This window comes from Lissotriton helveticus, chromosome 3_1 (genome assembly GCF_964261635.1).
Source record: "Lissotriton helveticus chromosome 3_1, aLisHel1.1, whole genome shotgun sequence".
Classification (NCBI taxonomy): Eukaryota; Metazoa; Chordata; class Amphibia; order Caudata; family Salamandridae; genus Lissotriton; species Lissotriton helveticus.
In genome coordinates, this window is record NC_136061.1 from 1,799,528,001 (window position 1) to 1,799,549,752 (window position 21,752).

The 21,752-nt window shown below is 45.7% G+C and overlaps 1 protein-coding gene across 1 annotated transcript in view; it reads left to right on the forward strand.

The window, feature by feature from the left end:
- LOC144823827 (uromodulin-like) overlaps window positions 1-21,752 on the forward strand; it is a 442,286-nt gene that overhangs the window by 96,122 nt on the left and 324,412 nt on the right. The window contains exon 3 of the mRNA XM_078682688.1: window positions 12,838-13,014. Within this exon, the coding sequence (XP_078538814.1) occupies window positions 12,838-13,014 (177 nt within the window). The remainder of the gene's footprint in view (window positions 1-12,837; window positions 13,015-21,752) is intronic.

Sequence of the window (21,752 nt, forward strand, 5' to 3'; positions counted from 1 at the left end):
TTCTCATGATCCAGATATATATTATTCATTAAATCTGTTAGTTTATCAACTAGGGATTCTTTTAACATTATGTAAAATTCATTTGGGAGAGCATCGGGTCCAGCAGCTTTTCCTCTTTTTAGGTTGCTTATAACTGCTTTAACTTCCTCAGGCTTGATCTTTTGATTTAATTTTATCATTTCCTCTTCTGTTAGATTTGGAAGGGAGATGGCCTCTAGGTATTTATTAATTTGTTCTTTAGTTGGATTTATGTCTTCTTTGTATATGCTCGAGAAACATTTTGAGAACTCCTGTCTTATTATATTATCTTCAGATATTTGTGATAATTGTTCTGGAATCTGGATGCATGGTATGTTATTCCTAGATTGCTCGGTTTTTGTTCTCCATGCTAGTAGTTTTCCGCAACCTTCCCCGTATTCATAGCTGGCTATTTTACTGTTTTCCCATTTTTCTCTCACGATGTTTTCCAAATAGTTCGTTAGCGTTTCTTTAAGACTTCGATGTTTTTTCTCTAAATCTTCCTTTGTTTCTGAATAGGTTCCATTCTCTAGTTGTATCTCCGCAGTTTTAATGTCTAATTCCATCTTTTTGATTTCTAGTTTCCTTGTTTTTATTTTGTGTGCCCCTAGACTAAGTAGTTTGTCCCTTATCACGGCTTTATAAGCATCCCAGTTTGTTTGTTTCGAGGTGCCAGTTGCATTATCTTCAAAGTAGTATGTCGAGGTAATTTCTAGCTGGTTTACATTTTGTGGGTTTTTGAATAGGGATCGGTCATAAACCAAAAAACAAAGGAGTTAAAAGGGTGTCCAATAGATTGCATGAAAATGCTGTTACATAGTCCAAATCTTAGAATTCTTTGAGAAGAAATGACGAGAGTAAAAATAATAAACGTCCTCTCATGGAACGTTAACGGTCTTAGAACTCCTAATAGGAGAAGAAAAATCTTGGAATACTTAAAGGAGATGGAGAGTGAGATTATCATACTTCAGGAAACTCACCTTGTAAGCACTGAGTGGGATCAGATAATAAAAAAATTAAAATGGGTGGATACCTGTATATATACTACCCAAGAATGTAACGTGAAGGGGGTAGCAATTATCTTTAAAAAATCCTTAAAGGCTAAAGTTGAAAGTAAGGCAGTAGATAATAAAGGAAGATGGGCTGTTGCGAAAATAGGAATAGATGATAACATACTCAACATAGTAGGATACTATGGTCCAAACCTAGATGATTCTACCCCTCTCTAAAATCTATATTCGGAACTTTTATCAACATCTGCCCCCATAATATTAGGAGGAGATTATGATATAATACTTGACCCGAAAGTAGATAGATCACCTCCTAATAACCAACTTAATTTACCTAAGATGAGGGAATGGCTAAGCATCTATAAAAAAGACATAGATCTAGAAGACATGTGGCCACAAAAGGGAGAGAAAACGTATCCTTTTACCTTTCATAATAAGAAATTAGGCCATAAATAAAGAATAGATTCCTTTCTTTTAAATAGATCTCTTCAAAGCAAAGTTAACCGCATTGAACACCTCCCTGCACATTTATCTGACCACTCGGCGGTACAATTAACTCTACTTTTACCCAAAGTGAATGTATGACATTGTTCTGCATTCTGTCCATCCATTGTTCTTTTTGTATTTGTCAGTGAGTGGAACAGATATGCCCAGACCTATGTCCTCTGCTCTCCATGCCACTGGAGTCAAGCTATCCATGCTGAAAAGCGGTGAAACCCCAAAACCGGTCCTAGGATGCTTGTTTCCAGGCCAGGGAGGACCTGGCCTGGCAGTTCAGGCTGGACTGTTCCCATAAGGCGCAGGGTCAAGACTGATTTGCATATAGGTGGGTTCAAACTGGAATGGATTGGTGAGCAAAAATCACAATGGATTTAAGTCCAAAACTCTGTATTTGGGTGAATGTATGACATTGGTCTACAGTCTGTCCATCAATTGTTCTTTTTACATTTGTCACTACAAGTGGGACGGGTATGGCCAGATGTGAGTCCTGTGCTCTCCATGCCACTGGACTTTCCTGGCTGATGAGGGGTGAACCCCGAAACCGGTCCTATGATGCTTGTTTCAAGTCCAGGGAGGACCTTGTCTGGCAGTTCGGGCTGGACAGTTCCCATGAAGCACAGGGTCAAGAATGGTTTGCAGATGGCAGGGTTCAAACTGGAACGGCATGATAAGCAGAAAAACTATGGATTTTGGCCCAGATCTCTGTACTGGGGAGAATGTATGACATTGTTCTGCATTCTGTCCATCAATTGTTCTTTTTGCATTTGTCACCCCGAGTGGGATGGGTATGCCCAGATGTGGGTCCCACTTTCTCCATGCCACTGGAGTCAAGCTACCCTGGCTGATGAGGGGTGAAACCCCCAAACTGGTCTAGGGGGCTTGTTTCCAGTCCAGGGAGGACGTGGCCTGGTTGTTCGGGCTGGACTGTTCCCATGAGGCACAGGATCAAGACTGATTTGCATATGGCTGGGTTCAAACTGGATTGGCATAGTGAGTAAAAAAACGATGGATTTAGGCCCAGATCTATGTACTGGGTGAATGTATGACATTGTTCTGCGTTCTGTCCTTCAATTGTTCTTTTTGCATTTGTCACCCTTAGTGGGACAGGTATGTCCAGATGTAGGTCCCTTGCTCTCCATGCCACTGGAGTCAAGCTATCCTGGCCGATGAGGGATGAAACCCCAAACTGGCCCTAGGATGCTTGTTTACAGTCCAAGGAGGACTTGGCCTGGCAGATCTGGCTGGACTGTTCCCGTGAGGTACAGGGTCAAGACTGATTTGCAGATGGCTGGATTCAAACGGGACTGGCAAGTTGAGCAAAACAACAATGGATTTATTCCATATCTCTGTACTGGGGTGACTGTATGATATTGTTCTGCATTCTGTCCATCAATTGTTCTATTTGAATTTGTCACCACAAGTGGGACAGGTATGTCAAGACGTGGGTCCTGTGCTCTGCATGCCACCGGAGTCAAGCTATCCTGGCTGATATGTGGTGCTATCCTGTGTGGTGAGGCATGAAACCTCGAAACCGGTCCTAGGATGCTTGTATCCAATCCAGGGAGGACCTGGCCTGGCAGATCGGGCTGGACTGTTCCCATGAGGCACAGGGTCCAGACTGATTTGCATATGGCTGGGTTCAAACTAGAATGGCATGGTGATAAAAAACTATGCATTAAGGTCCAAATCTTTGTACTGCAGTGAATGTATGACATTATTCTGCAGTGTGTCCATCAATTGTTCTTTTTGCCGTTGTCACCCTGAGTGGAACGGATATGCCCATACATGCGTCCCGTGCTCTACACGCCACTAGAGTCCAGCTATCTTGGCTGATGAGTGGTAAAACCCCAAAACTGGTCCTAGGAGGCTTGTTTCCAGTCCAGGGAGGACCTGGCCTGGCATTTCGGGCTGAACTGTTCCCATGAGGCACAGGGTCAAGACTGATTTGCATATGGCTGGGTACAAACTGAAATGGCATGGTGAGCAAAAAAACTATGGATTTAGGCCCAGATCTCTGTTCTGGGGTGAATGTATGACATTGTTCTGCATTCTGTCCATCCATTGTTCTTTTTGTATTTGTCAGTGAGTGGAACGGGTATGCCCAGACTTAGGTCCTGTGCTCTCCATGTCACTGGAGCCAGGCTATCCTGGCTGAATAGGGTTGAAAACCCTAAACTGGTCCTAGGATGGTTGTTTCCAGGCCAGGGAGGAACTGGCCTGGCAGTTCAGGCTGGACTGTTCCCATGAGGCACAGGGCCAAGACTGATTTGCAGATGGCTGGGTTTTAACTGGAATGGCATGGTGAGCAAAAAAATGATGGATTCAGGTCCAGATCTCTGTACTGGGGTGAATGTATGACATTGTTCTGCAATATGTCTATCAACTGTTCTTTTTTCCTTTGCCAATGAATTTGACGCGTATGCCCAGATGTGGGTCCCATGCTCTTCATGCCACTGGAGTCAATCTGTCCTGGCTAATGAGGGGTGAAACCCCTAAGCTGCTCCTAGGATGCGTGTTACCAGTCCAGGGAAATGCTGGCCTGGCACTTCGGGCTGGACTGTTCCCATGTGACACAGGGTCAAACTGGAATGGCATGATGAGCAAAAAAAAACAATGGATTTAGGCCCAGATCTCTGTCCTGGGGTGAATGTATGACGTTGTTCTACATTCTGGCTATCAATTGTTCTTTTTACATTTGTCACTCCAAGTGGGATGGGCATGCCCAGATGTGGTTCCCGTGCTCTCTATGCCACTGGAGTCAATATTTCCTGGCTGATTAGGGGTGCAACCCCAAACCCGGTCCTACGATGCTTGTTTCAAGTCCATGGAGGACCTGGCCTTGCAGTTCGGGCTGGGCTGTTCCCATAAGGCACAGGGTCAAGACTGATTTGCATATAGCTGGGTTCAAACTGGAATGTCATGGTGAGCAAGAAACACAATGGATTTAGGCCCAGAACTCTGTATTTGGGTGAATGTACGATATTGTTCTACATTCTGTCCATCAATTGTTCTTTTTGCATTTGTCACTCCAAGTGGTACGGGTTTGCCCAGATGTGGGTCCCGTGCTCTCCATGCCACTGGAGACAATCTTTCTTGGCTGATGAGGGGTGAAACTCAAAACCGGTCCTACGATGCTTGTTTCAAATCCAGGGAGGACCTGGCCTGGCAGTTTGGGCTGGGCTGTTCCCATGAGGCGCAGGGTCAAGACTGATTTGCATACGGCTGGGTTCAAACCAGAATGGCATGGTGAGCAAAAAAACAATGGATTTAGGCCCAGATCTCTGTACTGGGGTGAATGTATGAAATCGTTCTGCATTCTGCCCATCAATTGTTGTTCTTTTTGCATTTGTCACCCGATTGGGCAGGGTATGCCCAGACGGGTGTCTCGTGCTCTTCATCCCACTGGAGTCAGGCTATCTTAGCTGATGAGGGGTGAAACCCCGAAACCAGTCCTAGGATGGTTGTTTCCTGTCCAGGGAGAAACTGGCCTGGCAGGTCGGGCTTGGCTGTTCCCATGAGGCACAGGGTCAAGAATGATGTGCATATGGCTGGGTTCAAACTCGATTGGCATGGTGACTAAAAACAATGGATTTAGGGCCAGATCTCTGTGCTGGGGTGAATGTATGACATTGTTCTGCATTCTGTCCATCAATTGTTCCTTTCGCATTTGTAACTCCAAGTTGGACGGGTATGCCCAGATGTGGGTCTGATGCTCTCCATGCGACTGGAGTCAAGCTTTCCTGGCTGATTAGGGGTGAAAGCCCGAAAACGGTCCTACGATGCCTGTTTCAAGTCCTGGGAGGACCTGACCTGGCAGTTTGGGCTGGGCCGTTCCCATGAGGCACATGGTCAAGACTGATTTGCATATGGCTGGGTTCAAACCGGACTGGCATGGTGAGCAAAAAAATGATGGATTTAGGCCCAGATCTCTGTACAGTGGTGAATGTATAAAATCGTTCTGCATTCTTCCCATCAATTGTTGTTCTTTTTGCATTTGTCACCTGATTGGGCCGGGTATGCCCAGACGTGTGATTCATTCTCTGAATCCCACCGGAGTCAAGCTATGCTAGCATATGAGGGCTGAAACCCCGAAACCAGTCCTAGGATGCTTGTTTCCAGTCCAGGGAGGAACTGGCCTGGCAGTTCAGGCTGGGCAGTTCCCATGAGGCACAGGGTCAAGAATAATTTGCATATGGCTGGGTTCAAACTCGAATGGCATGGTGACTAAAAACAATGGATTTAGACACAGATCTCTGTACTGGGGTAAATGTATGACATTGTTCTGCATTCTGTCTATCAATTGTTCTTTTTACATTTTATAATGGCGCAGGGTGTTCTTTCATGTGTCCTTCTTGATAGTGTCTAAGGCCCCGTAAGGCTTCGTGAGGACTAGCTTTGCCTCTCCCCCACTTGCTCAACGGCAGGAATGGTATTTGTTTTGACCGCTACACTGTATCAGCTTCACCTCCTAGTCCTGCCAAGCGGTAGAGAATAGGAAAAGTACAGCCTGAACTGCCAGATGAGTTCCCCTCTGAATGGGTACACAAGCAACTCTAGACCAGTTTGGCAAATGTTGACTTCTTCTGTAGAGTGTAGCTTGATTCACTCTACAGCTAGGTGGGCATGGGACCCATGTCCGAGCATACTTGTTGCACTTAGGCATCCCACTGAAATACACAAAAAGGTGATGGGTTGAATGCTTGAATAAATATCATCCATCGATAATTACTCTAGGCAGCATTCCAGTCCATTATTATAGTGCCCATGGTTCTACTTCAGACAGGAAGCAGGTATATGCAAAGCAGTCTTGAACCTGCTCCAATAGGAACAGTTGGGCCTGAACTGCGAGGCCAGCTCTCCTGTGATCAGAAACACATGCAGTACTCAGATGGCTGAGCTATGTTTCACAGTCCAATGATGTACTGCCCCATTAGCTGTGAAAGATATTCTTACTTCCCTCGCAACAAGAACAGCCCTACCAGCTAGTCAAAATAATGTGGGTTTAGCACAACCTTCATATTGAGCCAGGGAATATGTTTTTATAAGTGATGCCCAGGAAGTCACTGTTAGATATGGGGGTCTTTAGTTGGCAGAGGTAGGTATCTCTGTCCAAATAGGGACCTTTGCGTCTACTCAGGGTAAGGGTATACACTCCTAAAATAACCCCTGCTCACCCCCTTGGTAGATTGGAACGAGCAGACAGGCTTATCTCAGAGGCAGTGTGTAAAGCATTTCTGAACACATACAGTAATCAATTGACAACACTACAGATGGACACCACACAAGTTGTATATTAAAAGTAAGTATTCTTTATAGATTTAACACAAGACCACAACGACAAAAATCCACAATACTGTAATTAAAATGGTAGAATTAGCTTAGTTCTCTTTAGATGAGTTCCATGTACCTTTGGATGCGTAACGCTATACAACGAAAGTGTTGCAGGGAAGATGATGCATCGGTTCCTGGCTCGCAGGAACGGTGATGCGTCGGTTTCTTACTGCGCTTCTGTGACGGTGCGGCTAGCAACGCCGGGATGCGATGAAGATCCGGTGCGATGAAACAAAGATGGCATCTTCTTCTTGATGCGACACGATGCGTGCACGCCCGACAGCCGTGCGGCGACCCCACGATTCTTCTGAGCCGCAACAGGCCCTGCGACACACTTCTCTGAGGATGCGAGACGTCTCGACTCGATGCAACAGCTGCAGCGGCAACACCCTTCTTCAGTGATGCGACCACAGCGGCTGCGGCGGTGACACGCTTATCCGGTGATGTGAGGTGCTTCTGCGAATCGATGCGACAGCTACAGTGGCGACACCCTTCTTCAGTGATGCGACCACAGCGGCTGCGGCGTCGACACACTTCTTCTTCGTGAGTCGCGCTTCCAGCTCCTTGCGACACGCAGTCTCTCAAAAGCCCAACACAACTGCAGACCCTTTCAAAGAACTCTTGGGGAGCTGGTGGTTGAAGTCTGTTGTCCCTGAGACTTCAGCAGGAGGCAAGCTCTCTCTCAAGCCTTTGGAGATCCTCCACAAGTTGATAAAAGTATACACAAAGTTCCTCTCTCCTTTCTTTGGCAGTTAGGCAACCACTGCAGGCCAATCCCCTCCTCAGGGATAGTCTCTTCCTAAGTTTCTCTGGTTCCTTTCCTCAGCAAAGGTTTCTTCTCATTTCCCAAAAGTGATCTAAAGTTCTGAGATGTGGGTCCCCTTTTTATACACAGATTATCTTTGTTCTCTGAAGGCAGAGAGGCCTTTGCCTAGTCCAAACCAGTTCTGGTCAGTCCTGGAGCACTCTGTTTACATGACTCCTTCTTTCCTTTCACAGTGCAATGCGGAGACATCAGATGCACCACAGGAGGTGGAGCCAGCATTGTGGAGGGAATGCACAGCCCTATTCAGGTCGCAGGTGCAACTCCTCCCACCCATCTACATGGAGATCTCTCTCTCAGCCCTGTGCTGACTCACCCTGTCTCCTGGAATTCCCCAGCCCCTGTCACTCAAACTCGAGACAAGAAATACACAACCTAGCAGAGTCAGGCTTGGATGGTTAGACAAGAAAATACCTACTTTCTAAAAGTGGTATTTTCAAACACAGAATATTAAAATCAACTTAACTAAAAGATGTATTTTTATCATTCTGAGTTCAGGGATAATAAACTCGAATTTCTACTATGTTCCCTGAGTCAGTTAGGATTATAAGATGTACTAATTAAACTGCCCATTCTGGCCTTTGGGGAACAGGTAGCCTTACAATAGTGAAAAACGAAAATGGCTGTAATACACTATTAGGACATGCCACATACATCGGGGCTTGTCCTACCTTATCCTTACAATGCACCCTGCCCTTGGGCCTACTATAGGGGTGTCTGATATGAAGAAAATTGAAGTTTTAGGGACTGCAAGTGGGTGCACTTGCCCAGTCAGCATGGCAGTACCAGACTACACACAGGCTCTGCAATGGCAAGCCTTAGACACACTTTTACAGGCTGCTTCTGTGGGTGGCACACAAGCCCACCAGCAGCATTTGCATTACCAGCCCTGGCCACTCCTGGTGCACTGTACTAGGGTCTGACAGGTAAATCAAACCAGTAAAATCACGGAATCACTAATCCATACATCAATTAACAATTGGGAGATCATATGCACTTTAGCACTGATCTGCAGTGGTAAAGTACCCAGAGTCATAAAACAGCCAGCAAGAGGTCAGAAAAAATACAGGAGGAAGGCAAAAAGTTCAGGGGTGACCCAGCAAAAAGTGCCAAGTTCAACAGTCACCATAAGTCAAAACCACCTCAGAAAATAAACAAAAGTGCAGCTTTTGGAGAAATGAGACATGGAAACCTATAATCGAATCTCAAACCTAAAATAAGTTAAAAAGATATCCAAACCTCATGCAAGAGATGCTCCTAGTGTTTGCAGTTTGAGAAAACTAAAGACTTTCTTGTGTCTATCATTTTAAGTAAAGGAGTTGTGGATACGGTTACCATTACAATAAGTGTTGCTGCATCATCAGTGGGTAGTTTCTTGTTTGAAATCCTTGTGGACAAAAACAGCCTTTTGTGAGCTTCTTGTGCCCTCGGTATTAATTTATTCAATCAGTGTCCTCCATGTGAACTTTCTCAAGAGGTGCTCTAAGTTCACTTCCAGCTTCCTTCATGAGTATCTACAATGAGGACTTCCTCTAGCAGTGCAATAGTACGCTTCCTCTAGCAGTGCAATAGTACGCTTCCTCTAGCAGTGCAATAGTGCTCTTCCTTGAACAATGTAATAGTATGCTCCCTTTAGCAGTGCAATAGTACGCTTCCTCTAGCAGTGCAATAGTACGCTTCCTCTAGCAGTGCAGTAGTAAGCTTCCTCTAGCAGTGCAATAGTGCACTTCCTCGAACAATGCAATAGTATGCTCCCTCTAGCAGTACAACAGTACGCTTCTTCTAGTAAAGCAATAGTACGCTTCCTCTAGCAGTGCAATAGGGTGCTTCCTCGAACAATGCAATAGTATGCTCCCTCTACCAGTGCAATAGTACGCTTCCTCTAGCAGTGCAATAGTGTGCTTTTTCTAGCGATGCAATAGTATGCTCCCTCTAGCAGTGCAATAGTGCGCTTCCTCGAACAATGCAATAGTATGCTCCCTCTACCAGTGCAATAGTACGCTTCCTCTAGCAGTGCAATAGTGTGCTTCCTCTAGCAATGCAATAGTATTCTCCCTCTAGCAGTGCAATAGTGCGCTTCCTCGAACAATGCAATAGTATGCTCCCTCTAGCAGTGCAATAGTACGCTTCCTCTAGCAGTGCAATAGTGCGCTTCCTCGAACAATGCAATAGTATGCTCCCTCTAGCAGTGCAACAGTACGCTTCTTCTAGTAGTGCAATAGTACGCTTCCTCTAGCAGTGCAATAGTGCGCTTCCTCGAACAATGCAATAGTATGCTCCCTCTACCAGTGCAATAGTACGCTTCCTCTAGCAGTGCAATAGTGTGCTTTCTCTAGCAATGCAATAGTATGCTCCCTCTAGCAGAGCAATAGTGTGCTTCCTCGAACAATGCAATAGTATGCTCCCTCTACCAGTGCAATAGTACGCTTCCTCTAGCAGTGCAATAGTGTGCTTCCTCTAGCAATGCAATAGTATTCTCCCTCTAGCAGTGCAATAGTGCACTTCCTCGAACAATGCAATAGTATGCTCCCTCTAGCAGTGCAATAGTACGCTTCCTCTAGCAGCGCAATAGTGCGCTTCCTCAAACAATGCAATAGTATACTCCCTCTAGCAGTGCAATAGTACGCTTCCTCTAGCAGTGCAATAGTATGCTTCCTCTAGCAGTCCAATAGTGTGCTTCCTCTAGCAGTGCAATAGTGTGCTTCCTCTAGCAGTGCAATAGTGTGCTTCCTCGAGCAGTGCAATAGTACGCTTCCTCTAGCAGTGCAATAGTGGGCTTCCTCTATCAGTGCAATAGTATGCTTCCTCTAGCAGTGCAATAGTACGCTTCCTCTAGCAGTGCAATAGTGTGCTTCCTCTAACAGTGCAATTGTGTGCTTCCTCTAGCAGTGCAATAGTACGCTTCCTCGAGCAGTGCAATAGTACGCTTCCTCTAGCAGTGCAATAGTGTGCTTCCTCTAGCAGTGCAATAGTGTGCTTCCTATAGCAGTGCAATAGTACGCTTCCTCAAGCAGTGCAATAGTACGCTTCCTCAAGCAGTGCAATAGTATGCTTCCTCAAGCAGTGCAAAAGTACGCTTCCTCTAGCAGGGCAATAGTACGCTTCCTCGAGCAGTGCAATAGTACGCTTCCTCAAGCAGTGCAATAGTGTGCTTCCTCTAGCAGTGCAATAGTACGCTTCCTCTAGCAGTGCAATAGTACGCTTCCTCGAGCAGTGCAATAGTACGGTTCCTCTAGCTGTGCCTTTTGGATGACGTGCTTCCAGTTTCAGCATCTACATTAATCCCTTTAGTTTATGCTATTACCACCAATCCCTTCATTGACATCTTCTGCAAAGAGTGCTGTAGTGAGCAATAACCAGCTGTGCTCTCCGTAGTAAGCTTCCCATTTTAGCGCTTAAGTGTCAATATTCTTTAGCAGTTCTCTCACTCTGTGAGTACTCCAGGATTGCCCTATGAGTAGTCCTCATAGTTTGAAGTTCCTCCATGTATATTGCCTTTGACATCTTCTTCCCGGAGTGCTGTAGAGGGCTTCACTCAGCTGGCATCTAGGTATGAGCATCTGACTTTAGCCCCGCAGAGTAACATTTCCCCCTGGGTTGCCCTTAAGTAAGTTTCATCCAGTAGTGCTCATAGTGTGAGCTTCCTCCCATTATACTGTCCTTGTGAGCTTCGCTTTCACCAGAAGTCAGGAGAGGTCTCTCTGTACACTTCTTCCAGCAGCAGTGTCTGCTGCCATGTTTCTTAGGCCTTGTCCTTAGGGTCCTTCAGCAGTTCACCCGCCACGGGCTTTCTCCGGCTGTGCCCTGAGTTTCAGCTTCTTCCAGCATTGATTTGACTGCGAGCTTACATCGCAGAGCCCTCAATATGAAGTTCCATCACTATTATTCTGAGAGTCAAAAATCTAATGCGGGTGTACTTTCAACGCGAATTGTGAATCCTACATGAGCTCAAATTGTACCTGCTCTCCTGATAATAGTCTGTGAAATTCCCCCAATTGTAAATTCCATCCTCATTGCAAATGTATGTGCTGGTAATGGGAAAACAGGCAGGTAATAGGAACTGTAAAAACCACACGTTATTAACCATTTTGGCGTGCATAACTGAGAATGATTTCAAATGGAGCTGGCATAAAAACCACTATGCGCAGAAACTCTTTACCCCCAGGGCAATTTCAGCAGTTACAAGACTGCGCCACTAAGAATCAGGCTGATAATGTGAGTTCCTTCCACCACTATGACCCTCATTATGAGTGGCCCAGAAAAGGGACAGATTGTCCCCACCACGGAGTTACCGATACAGGGTAGCAGTTACTCCAGGGGTGGGTTGAACCCTGAGGATCCACTAAGAAAGAGGAATTAAAAGGGGAATCCTGGTCCAAAACCTGTGGTAATTCCTCGTTTTAATCAAGAATTTCACACGGAGACCTTGGCTGCTTTTAGCTACCGAAATTTCCTGGGTGAAAGTTAAGAGATCTGTAGAGTTTCTACAGGTCTGATAATTCCGATGGGACCGGTAATTGTTTTTACAGAGTATTTTTAATGGGTTTTTTGTTAGAAGCTATAATAGTCATAATAATAACAGCATTATTAGTGATATTTTATTATTATACCTATCTTGTCATTTGTATTAACAGCAGCAGTGGTGTCCTCATTGAGCTCTTCTTTATGTCTCTTTTGGGGGTGGCAGGTGTAAAGAAATCCAGAGTGACTGGAAATGAAAAGCGGCCTGGGTGTATCTGGGCAGAGTGATGGGCCTCAGCTATATGCGTAGAAATGCTACTCCGATCATTGAAAAAGGCAGCATCTCTACTCTAGATCATGTTAGAATCTTTATGCTGTCTTCATGGTCCTTCTGGAGACATATTTGCAAGTTTCATCTATGTGATCAAGTCTCCAGCAGCTGTGGACAATATTTGGAAAAGCAAGTGTGTGTTTTCTTCCAACTGTCGCATCCTATAGTCTTGGGCGCCTCTAAAAGCTAGTGCAGTGCGTTTATAAACAATTAAAAATAAAATTAATCAACGCTATTCCGTGTTTAAGTAGATGTTTTTAAAGGCTATATTTGGTCCTGTTTCGTGCAATGTAACTCCCTTTGAAATGCATTTCCCTTCTGACTTGTTAACAACTAATTTTCCTTCTTCCCTCTTCTTGCAGCCGGAAGCAGCTCTGTGCCCATGTGCACAGCCGTCAGTTGTAATGGGGCATGTATTGATGGAGTCGGGTGTTACTGCGGTGATGCTACCGCCTGCCTTCCGTCTGCGTGTAATCCAAACACAACCCAGTGCTGCCCCGTGGGACTCTTCTGGCACTCGGACTCCTCCTGCTGCTCGGGTGAGTCTCGCTGCGTGTCTGAGGTTAATAGGGTGTTAGGGAGAAGGGAAAACAGCTGTCGACTTGTTAGTGTGTGTTACACAATTCAGCAAATACAAGCACTGAAGATAGCAGTATTTGGGCTTTGTATATTATATCATTTTGAGTTGTTGTAATATTGCCTTACTTTACACTCATAACAACGTCACATGCAGGGCCTAGGGCGAACCTAGACCTAAAACATCTGCTGTCCCCACTGAATCGCAACTGGAAAAGAGGAAACATATGCCATTTCTACAATTTGTACCATAACAAAAATACATACAAACATGCACAAACAAGTAAACACCATGTGAACATAGCAATTCTACTTACCTCTGAAACTGCATGTTTAAATAAGAGAACGACCAGTGGTGCCGTGAGACCCCCCCCCCCCCCCGCCTCCTCCACTTTAGCAACTACAGTGGGAGTGGGATGGTTTAGGGGCCTCTTCTCGCTCATAATTGGCGTTAACGATCATTTGATAAATGGATGGGTGAGTGTTAGGGTGGATGGATAAATGGGTGGATGAATAAGTGAAAGGATGGATGTAAGGATGGATGAGTGAAAGAATGGACGGATGAGTGAAAGGGAGGATGGATGCATGCATGAGTGATATGGTGTATGGATGAGTAAAAGGGTGAACGGAAGGATAAGTGGGTGGAAAGGGGAATGCATGAGTGAAAAGATGGATGGCTGAGTGAAAGGGTGGATGGATGGATAAGTGAAAGGAGGGATGAATGAGTGAATGGGTGGCTGAGTGAAAGGGCAAGTGGATGGATGAGTAAAATGATAGGTGGGAGGGTGGATGGCTGAGTGAGGATGAATAGATGGATGAGTGAGAGGGAGGAAGGATGGTTGAATGGATAGAATGGAAGGGTGAATTTTGGAATGAAAGGGTGCATGGATGAGCAAAAGGATGGATGACTCAAAGGATAGATGATGAGTGGAAGGATGGATGTATGGATGGATACGTTTGATGTTTAAGTTTGGAGGTGAATGGAGAGGTTTGAATATGGATGGGCAGATGGACCGAATGATAAAAGTCTGACTGATGGATGAGGAAGGAATGAATGGATGACTGAATGTAAAGCTGAAAGATGGGATTAAGCAGATGGATGCAAGGATGAATAGATAGATGCTTGGATGGAAGAGACAAGAGCTCTTCTCTGGAGGGCTGCAATGACTTGCTTTGTTTGCTTGGTTCCATAAGAGCGTCTGTTGAAGGTGGGGGTAATTTAATTTTCTGGCTACTCCTTTGAGTACCCCGCTTTCTTGGAGTGAAACTGGGTAAGACATAATTGACCCGGAAGAAGGGCCAAGGCAGGAGCAGCTTAAAACATCCACCCAATGAAATCAACAATTTCTTTAGTGTTCTATCTCTTTGCAAGCAATAGATGGTTGTATGTGAAAAAAGCATTTAAAACCTGTTCTGGGTATTTTTTTCCACAAACCTGCTTCCGTCATTAAAAACAAAAAAATGAATTCCCACAGAGCTGAATATCTCTTGGTGAATGGCCTTTATGGATAAAAAATGCCTGCAGTATGTTTTAAAAAAAAAATAAATGATCACAATAGAGCCCTCTCTCCAATGTTCCTCCTACACGCAAGCCCAGGGGCATCGTGAACCCCTACACTTTGACAGTTGAAATGGGGGTGGGGAGTCCTTGGGCAGTTGTGCGCAATACGAACCATTGACATTGTCCCTTATGGCTCATTTCACCCTAGTCTACAAAGAGAAGCTTATAAATAAATATTACTGTGAGGGAATAGCGTGATGAAACTGTCTACGGAGGAATAAAAGCATAAAAGGAAAGGAGGGAGGGAATGAGAGAAGAAGTGAGAGAAAAATGGTTGGATTGATGGGAGACGAGTGGATGAAAGGAAGGGCGTAGAGAATGATGGATTGAGAGAAGGATATAGAGAAAGGTTGATGGATGGATGGATGAAATGGTGAATGGCTAGAGAAAAGGAAAGAAGAAAATAGATAGAAGGATGGGTGGATGGAAAAAATGAAGGAAGGCAGAAAGAAGGCAAAAGAAAATGACGTATGGACGGATACAAGATAGCTGTGAAGATACAAGTACAGAAATAAGGATAAGAAAGAACTATTGATGGATGGATGAAAAGGGAAAAATAAAGGAGAAAAGGAGGAAAGATGGAAGGAAAGCGAATACGATATAAATTAAGATATAAATGTTAAGACAGATAAGAGAAAGATAGAAACCAGAAACAAGAAGCAAGAAAGAACAGAGGTGAAAATAGAAATAATGGCAGGAAAGGGATAAAGAGAAAGAAGAAAGCAAGATTGAATTAAATGGAGATTGAAAAAGGCTGAAAGAAAAAATAAAGGAAAGATGGAAAGGAAATATTAAAATAGGAGAGAAGTTAAGATGAAAAACATAACAAAAAAATAGAATCAAACACAGAAGTATAGAAATATATAATAAAGGAAAGAAAGATGGATTTAATTTTATTAAACAGGAACATGGAAAAAAGACAATAACAAGCATTGGCATAGCCAATAGGTCTCGCCTTTGGGACCTTATACATATTTAGTTATGCAGAACAATATCCTTACTTCAAAAACATTAATTGTTGCATGGCTAAACACCTATAAGGTCCCAAAGGCGAGACCAATTGGCTATGCCAATGCTTGTTTGTTAGTATGAATGGGACCAGATGAAGATGCATGTTCAAAAAGATTGGATGTCAGGTAAATTAAATGGAAAGTTGTCACTTGACCCTAAGAGTAGCAAAGGTTATCTGCAGAAATATTATTTGTTTGGGAGGTAGATCGGCTCTACGACCTCATTGCATTTATGCTGAGCCAGAGGTCACCTCAATGTATACTTCAGGTTGACTCACACGAGGTTATCACAGTATGGCCATTGGCGAGCTCATTGCATGTTGAATTCTCCCTAGTAATTTATTCTGTCCATGAAGTGGCCCCGGTGGGTTTTACCAGTGTACACCACTGCACCAATGGAAGAACAGTGCTGTAAGCAAAATACTACTTACTTGGATTCCCTGTCAGTCAGGTTAGATAGCATCATAGCACTGGTTCTGCAAAGAAGTTTTCTAGCACCCAGGTGTTGGCATGGGGTGTTGGGACCAGTTGAATTTCATCATCTAGCTGTCCAACTTTACCCATGGCTCAGAAAGGATTACTCGTTTTAAAACTACGCAATGCCTAGTTTGAAGCGGTAAGGTCACCCAGAGAGGAGCGAGGCTCAGACTTCTGCAATGCTTACAGTTAATGCGGCTAGAGAGGCTTTTTTTCCTCTGCCATATGAAAAGGGTCTATAAATAGGCCAGTGAAAGGAGTACAGTAGGACATCCTCTGAATGTTTGTCAGGCCTTGAATAATGCCCCCCTGCCAAGGGCGGCGGCAACGGCAGGCCTCACACAGAGATAACATTTCTAAAGGAGTATGCACGTGCATGCTGCGATGACATCCGAGAGCCCAGACTTTGCCCTGGGATTAAGCAATTACAGGGCATTAATGGCACTGGAAGCTGGGTTATCAAAGTACTAAGGGATGGGGAGCGCCTAGGGGGAGGCGGAAAGGGCAAGGGAGGGAGAGTGAGAAAGAAAAACAGGGATGAAGGGTGAGTAGAAGAGGAGAAGGGAGTGTGAAAGTGCTAACAACTATTGGAGAGGGAGTGAAGATGAAAGGAAAGAGCATAGAGACAATAGAATGGAGATAAAGAAAGGCAGGCTTTTGAAAAATTACTGGTAAATACAGAGAAGGGGGTGCTTGGCGAAACAAGACATTATTCATTCATTATAGCCTATAATGGAAGAATGCACACTGGTTTGTTTTAAAATCCAATAAACAAATTAACAAATATATAATGGGGCGGAAGTCATGTAGCAAGCACATTTCAGAACACACATTGGCCGCGTGGCCGTGAACGTGACGCGGATGAGCGAGGAAAGCAAGATGACACCTCTGCTCGTAACTGTGCGCGTAACCGCCCGCTCTAGGCTACACAAAACGCTGTGGTCGACTTTTTGAAGCCCACTTACTGAAAGTCTCGCCAGGGCAATGCATGCGCTGGCTCAGGCGAGACTAAAAATGGACAAATAAAATGTAAGAAAAGTATGAAAAGGCAAACCAATGCAGTAGAAGGAATGATAGGTGGAAAGAAAAAGAAAGAAGGATGAGAGAAAGATAGAAAGAATGAAATATAGAATCGATGCTCCTTTCACATCTTTAACCCCTTCGCAGCGGGGGTAATTCCCCTGCTGTGCTGGGGGAGGGGCGTACACAGAGCCCCGGTGCTCTTGTCACGCAGCATGGTGGTGCTGTGCTCATGATGAGCTGAGCTCTTCATGACGGCGCCCGTTTTTCGGAACGTTTTGCACAGCGGGGTAATTAGCCCCGCGTGCGAGCGTTGCGCGGCTCATGACGAGCTCAGCTCTTCATGAGCACACGAGCACCGTGCATCATGACGAGCTAAGCTCGTCATGACCACAGAAGAGGATAATATCCCTTTGATAGATATACCTAATCTTGCGCACAATAAATATATCAGAATATTCCATAATTGCCTTTCCACAACTGCAAATGAAAGCTGAAGATTTGTGTCCAATTTATTTGAACATTGTTTTGCAAAATGCACAATGTGGGTCATTTTGTTCAAACTTTTCATCGATATAAATGACCCCTTCAACATCTTTGAGGATGGCCCGTTACAGTGGAACGCCCATGATGAGTCTGATTATTTCATGGCTTGCCATGCAGAACTTTGTGTAAAGAAAATCTACCTTTTTGACCACATTCTTTGAGAATAGCAGTGTAAAATGCACCATTGAGCAATTTTGTTTTCAGATTTTACTTTACAGACATATCTCCCAAATGAGTGCCGGGTTCATTTACCTCACTCATCTACTTATTGTGTTCAAGATATTTCTCTGGCTACACATTGGCCAGTCCACCCTCCTCCTACAGCTATGTTTTCTTTTTTTTCCTGAACCCTATTCCAGACAATATTTTAGTAACACAGCATCTCCCTCTAACCTAGTACCTCTATACTTATTATACCATAGTTTCCCTACCTCCTGTTTATACAGTTGTACACTTACCTGCAACAACACCCTTTAGGACATACTATTTTCAACACAGAAGAATAAGGGCCTGATTACGAGTTTGGTGGTATGGGATCGGGCAGCCATCCCGCCTCTCCCACACGCCAAACAGGGCTACCACCTGACCGTCACATCATGAGTAGTATTGTGGTTGGCGGGCGACGTGGTGGTCTTGAGGCTGTGCTGTTTAAAGGCTCATAGGTGAGCCTTAAACTGCATCACTGCAGTACCGCCAGTGGATGTTCCTGCATGGCATGGATTGTGAGACCCCTGCCGTGCAGAAATGGGGTGCATGCACACATGGGGGCACAACATGTGCCCCCCGTATACATCCCCGTGCACAGGTCCAAGATGTTAGCAGTTTCACTGAGTGTTAGACCTGGCACCTTGGCATGAGTCTCCCTTCCACTTTTTGCTGATGTGCCTCAGATGTTTTGCTGGTGTTCAATGCTCAGGGCACTGCGCCACAGCCAATCCGTGCCGCAGTGCAGGTGCTCCCAATGTAAAGTGTATGTGTAATTGATTTCCATGATTGGCTTATTTGGTTTACTGTCAGTCCCCAGTAAAGTGCACAAGGAGTGCCGGGGCTTGTAGATACAAATGCTGCTAGTGGGCCTGCAGCACTGGTTGCGCCACCCACAGAAGCGGCCTCGTATAACCTGACTCGGGTCCGCCACCGCAGACCCCGTGTACAGTCCCGTACTGTCACGCTGACTGCGCAAGTGCCCACACTTACCAGTCCCTCAACCTTCCCTAACCTCCATGTCAGTCGCCCCTATGGTAGGCCTACGGGCAGGGTGCATTGAAGCGTAAGGTAGGACAAGCCTAGAGTGTGGCATGTCCTCATAGTGAATTACCGCCCTTTTCGTTCTTCACTATGGAAGGGCTACCGGTTCTCTTAGGCCAAGATGAGCTGTCGGTACTATTACACGCTATAGTCCCGGCAGGCTCAGGGAACACGGTAGCATGTCGAGTTTAGTATGCCTGAACTCAGAATAATAAAATACTTCCTTTAGTAAGGTTTATTTTAATATCCTGTGTTTGCAAATGCTACTTTTAGAAAGATAGCCTTTGCTCGCCTAACTATTTAGCCCGCCTCTGCCAGGATGTGTATCTGTTGTCTGGGTTTGTGTGAGGGACAGGGCTGGGAGATTCCCGGGGACAGTTGGGACCCCCAGGTGGTGAATAGGGTGCTACACCAGGATGGGTGGGCGGAGTAGTCCTTGACTCTGAGTAGGGTTGTGCTCCACCACCACAATGCTGGCTCCACCCCCCTGCGGAGCGTCTGATGTCCCTGCCCGCACTCTGAAAGAAGATGGCAGCTTCCTGTAAACAGAGTGCTCCAGAACCGGGTTGAACTAGGCTCAGGACCCCTGGCCTGCAAAGACAAAAGAATCATAGTATAAATATAGGAGCTCCGCTCCTTACAAATCAGATCCAGTTTTGACCACGACGAACCTCTGCCTGACTAGAAGGACCAAGAGAAGCTGAAGGACGGAAACCGGTCTGAATCCTGTAAGACTGGCCTGCAGTGGTGCCTTGCTGAGAACGGAGAGGAAAGGACCAGAAAGTACTTTGTAGACTTGTGCCTGAAACGATCTCCAAGGGCTTGATCGAGAGTTTTCCCCCTAAACGGAACCCCAGGACCATTGGGTTCTATCTGCTTGTGCCCGTCTGCTGTTGGGCCTTAGTTCTTATTCCCTCGCTGGAGTTGTGACTCGGGTGCCCTCGCCCCCTCCCAGGTCGTGACAGCTCGGAGCCTGGTCGCCCCGCCGTAGAGAGCCCCGCTCATCCCTGAGCCGCTCTACGCTTCAGTGTCGGGCCGCCTGCTCTCCTGTCACCTCGCCGCTAACGGAGCGCGTGGTGCACCTCTCATCTTCTCCCGCCGGAATCTGCACGGAGCGCATTCCATAGCCTCGGACGGTCCGTACGTTGTAACGTACCCGACTGTCTCGCTTTGCCCTCCTGCATACCAAGACCCGTGCCGCACCTCAAGAAAGGCCTCCCCGTACAGTGGTACTGGAAGCATGGTGTTGCACCCGTCTGCCGTAGAACGTGACGCCCCTCACAGATCCACGAGTACGACCTTGCGTGCTAAGAAGTAGTACGCCCCGCAGGCCTGAACGGCGCCTCGCCCCATGAGCTGCATCGACCCCGGATTGCCGCAACCCTCCACAGTCCTGCTCCTCCACCTCGCACCTCGAGGGGGACCTGAGCCGGAGAGATCCTCTGGAAAACCGTCGGCCTCGTTCGGAGTCCGCCCTCACCAGCCGCGCCTGAAATGCCTCGGACTTCCACAAGCAAGGTACACTTGAACTCCGTCCCGAGTTCACATCGGATCCAGGGTCCACAACGTTCTTATTTCCCTGTCATCGTACCTTGCTGTACAACGAACAATTAAAGACTAAATCTTGCCTATTATAATCTGGTGGCCTCGAATCGTTACATGTTACATGGTCTTGTGATAATCCTGCTTGAATCTATCTTTTATATAAAGTATACGTATTTTTGATACAACTACACGACTGGTGTCCATTTGTGGTGGGTCAGTGGGTTTAATGTGGGTGATCATAAATGCTTAACTTACTATCGCCCTGAGGATTAGCCTTGTCTGCTCGCGCCACACTACCTAGAGGGTGAGCAGGGGTTATTCGAAGGTGTAGTTCCCTTGCCCTGACGTGGAGCTGAGGGTCCCTGCTTGTCACAAGTGCATACCTGTGCCAACCAGAGACATCCGGTTCCAACACTGAGTAAGAACATCTATGAGACCACTGGCAGTGAGGAAAGTAGTAATATGCTTGGTGGTCCCACACAGGACCAGCAAGCATTTACGGCCCTCAAACCGCCACACCACTACCAGGGATCTATCATCCATGGCGGTTGCGGGGGTGCCATGGTGGTCCGACTACCCAAGTTGTAATCCGTTGGTCGGACCACCGGTGTAGCGGTGGCTGGACCACCACTGCTGAGCCACCATGAGTTTAGCAGTCTTCGGACCGGCAAATTCATAATTGGGCCCTAAATGATTTGCCCAGAGCCAACCCAGTGACTTGAGTCTAGTTCCCAGATCCAGAGTTGGCAGCTCTGGCCTTTATGCCACATCCATATTTCTAAATATCTGTGAGAATATCATACACAAGTGGGATGATTATGTATGATCATGTATAGTGAGCACATTCTTTGTTAAAATGCTTGTAAAGTAAAATGACTTGTAAAGTAAAACAAGCATTTGCAATGCAATAGGTATCACATTTACGTGAGTTTCAGCTATTGGGTTTGAAAATAACAATGCCTTTTATTTTTGTTTTTGTTTTAAAAACATAAATAAAAGGCATTGTCATTTACAATGCCAATTGCTTAAACTTATGTAACTGCGAGACCTATTGCATTGCAAATGCTTCTTATAAATTAGCCTTAGCTCTCCTGCAAATAAGAACAGTCGGGCATGAACTGCCATGCCACGCTCCCTCTGAACAGGAAAACAAGCCCTGGGCACAAGTGCACATACCTGTGCCGCAAGTAGGACTTTCAAGGGGACGGGTCTGGTCGGGTCTGGGGACTAAGCACTTTTTAGTTAAACCACAGATGTGACTGCTTCGCAGAGGGATACAACACAAAGACATAGC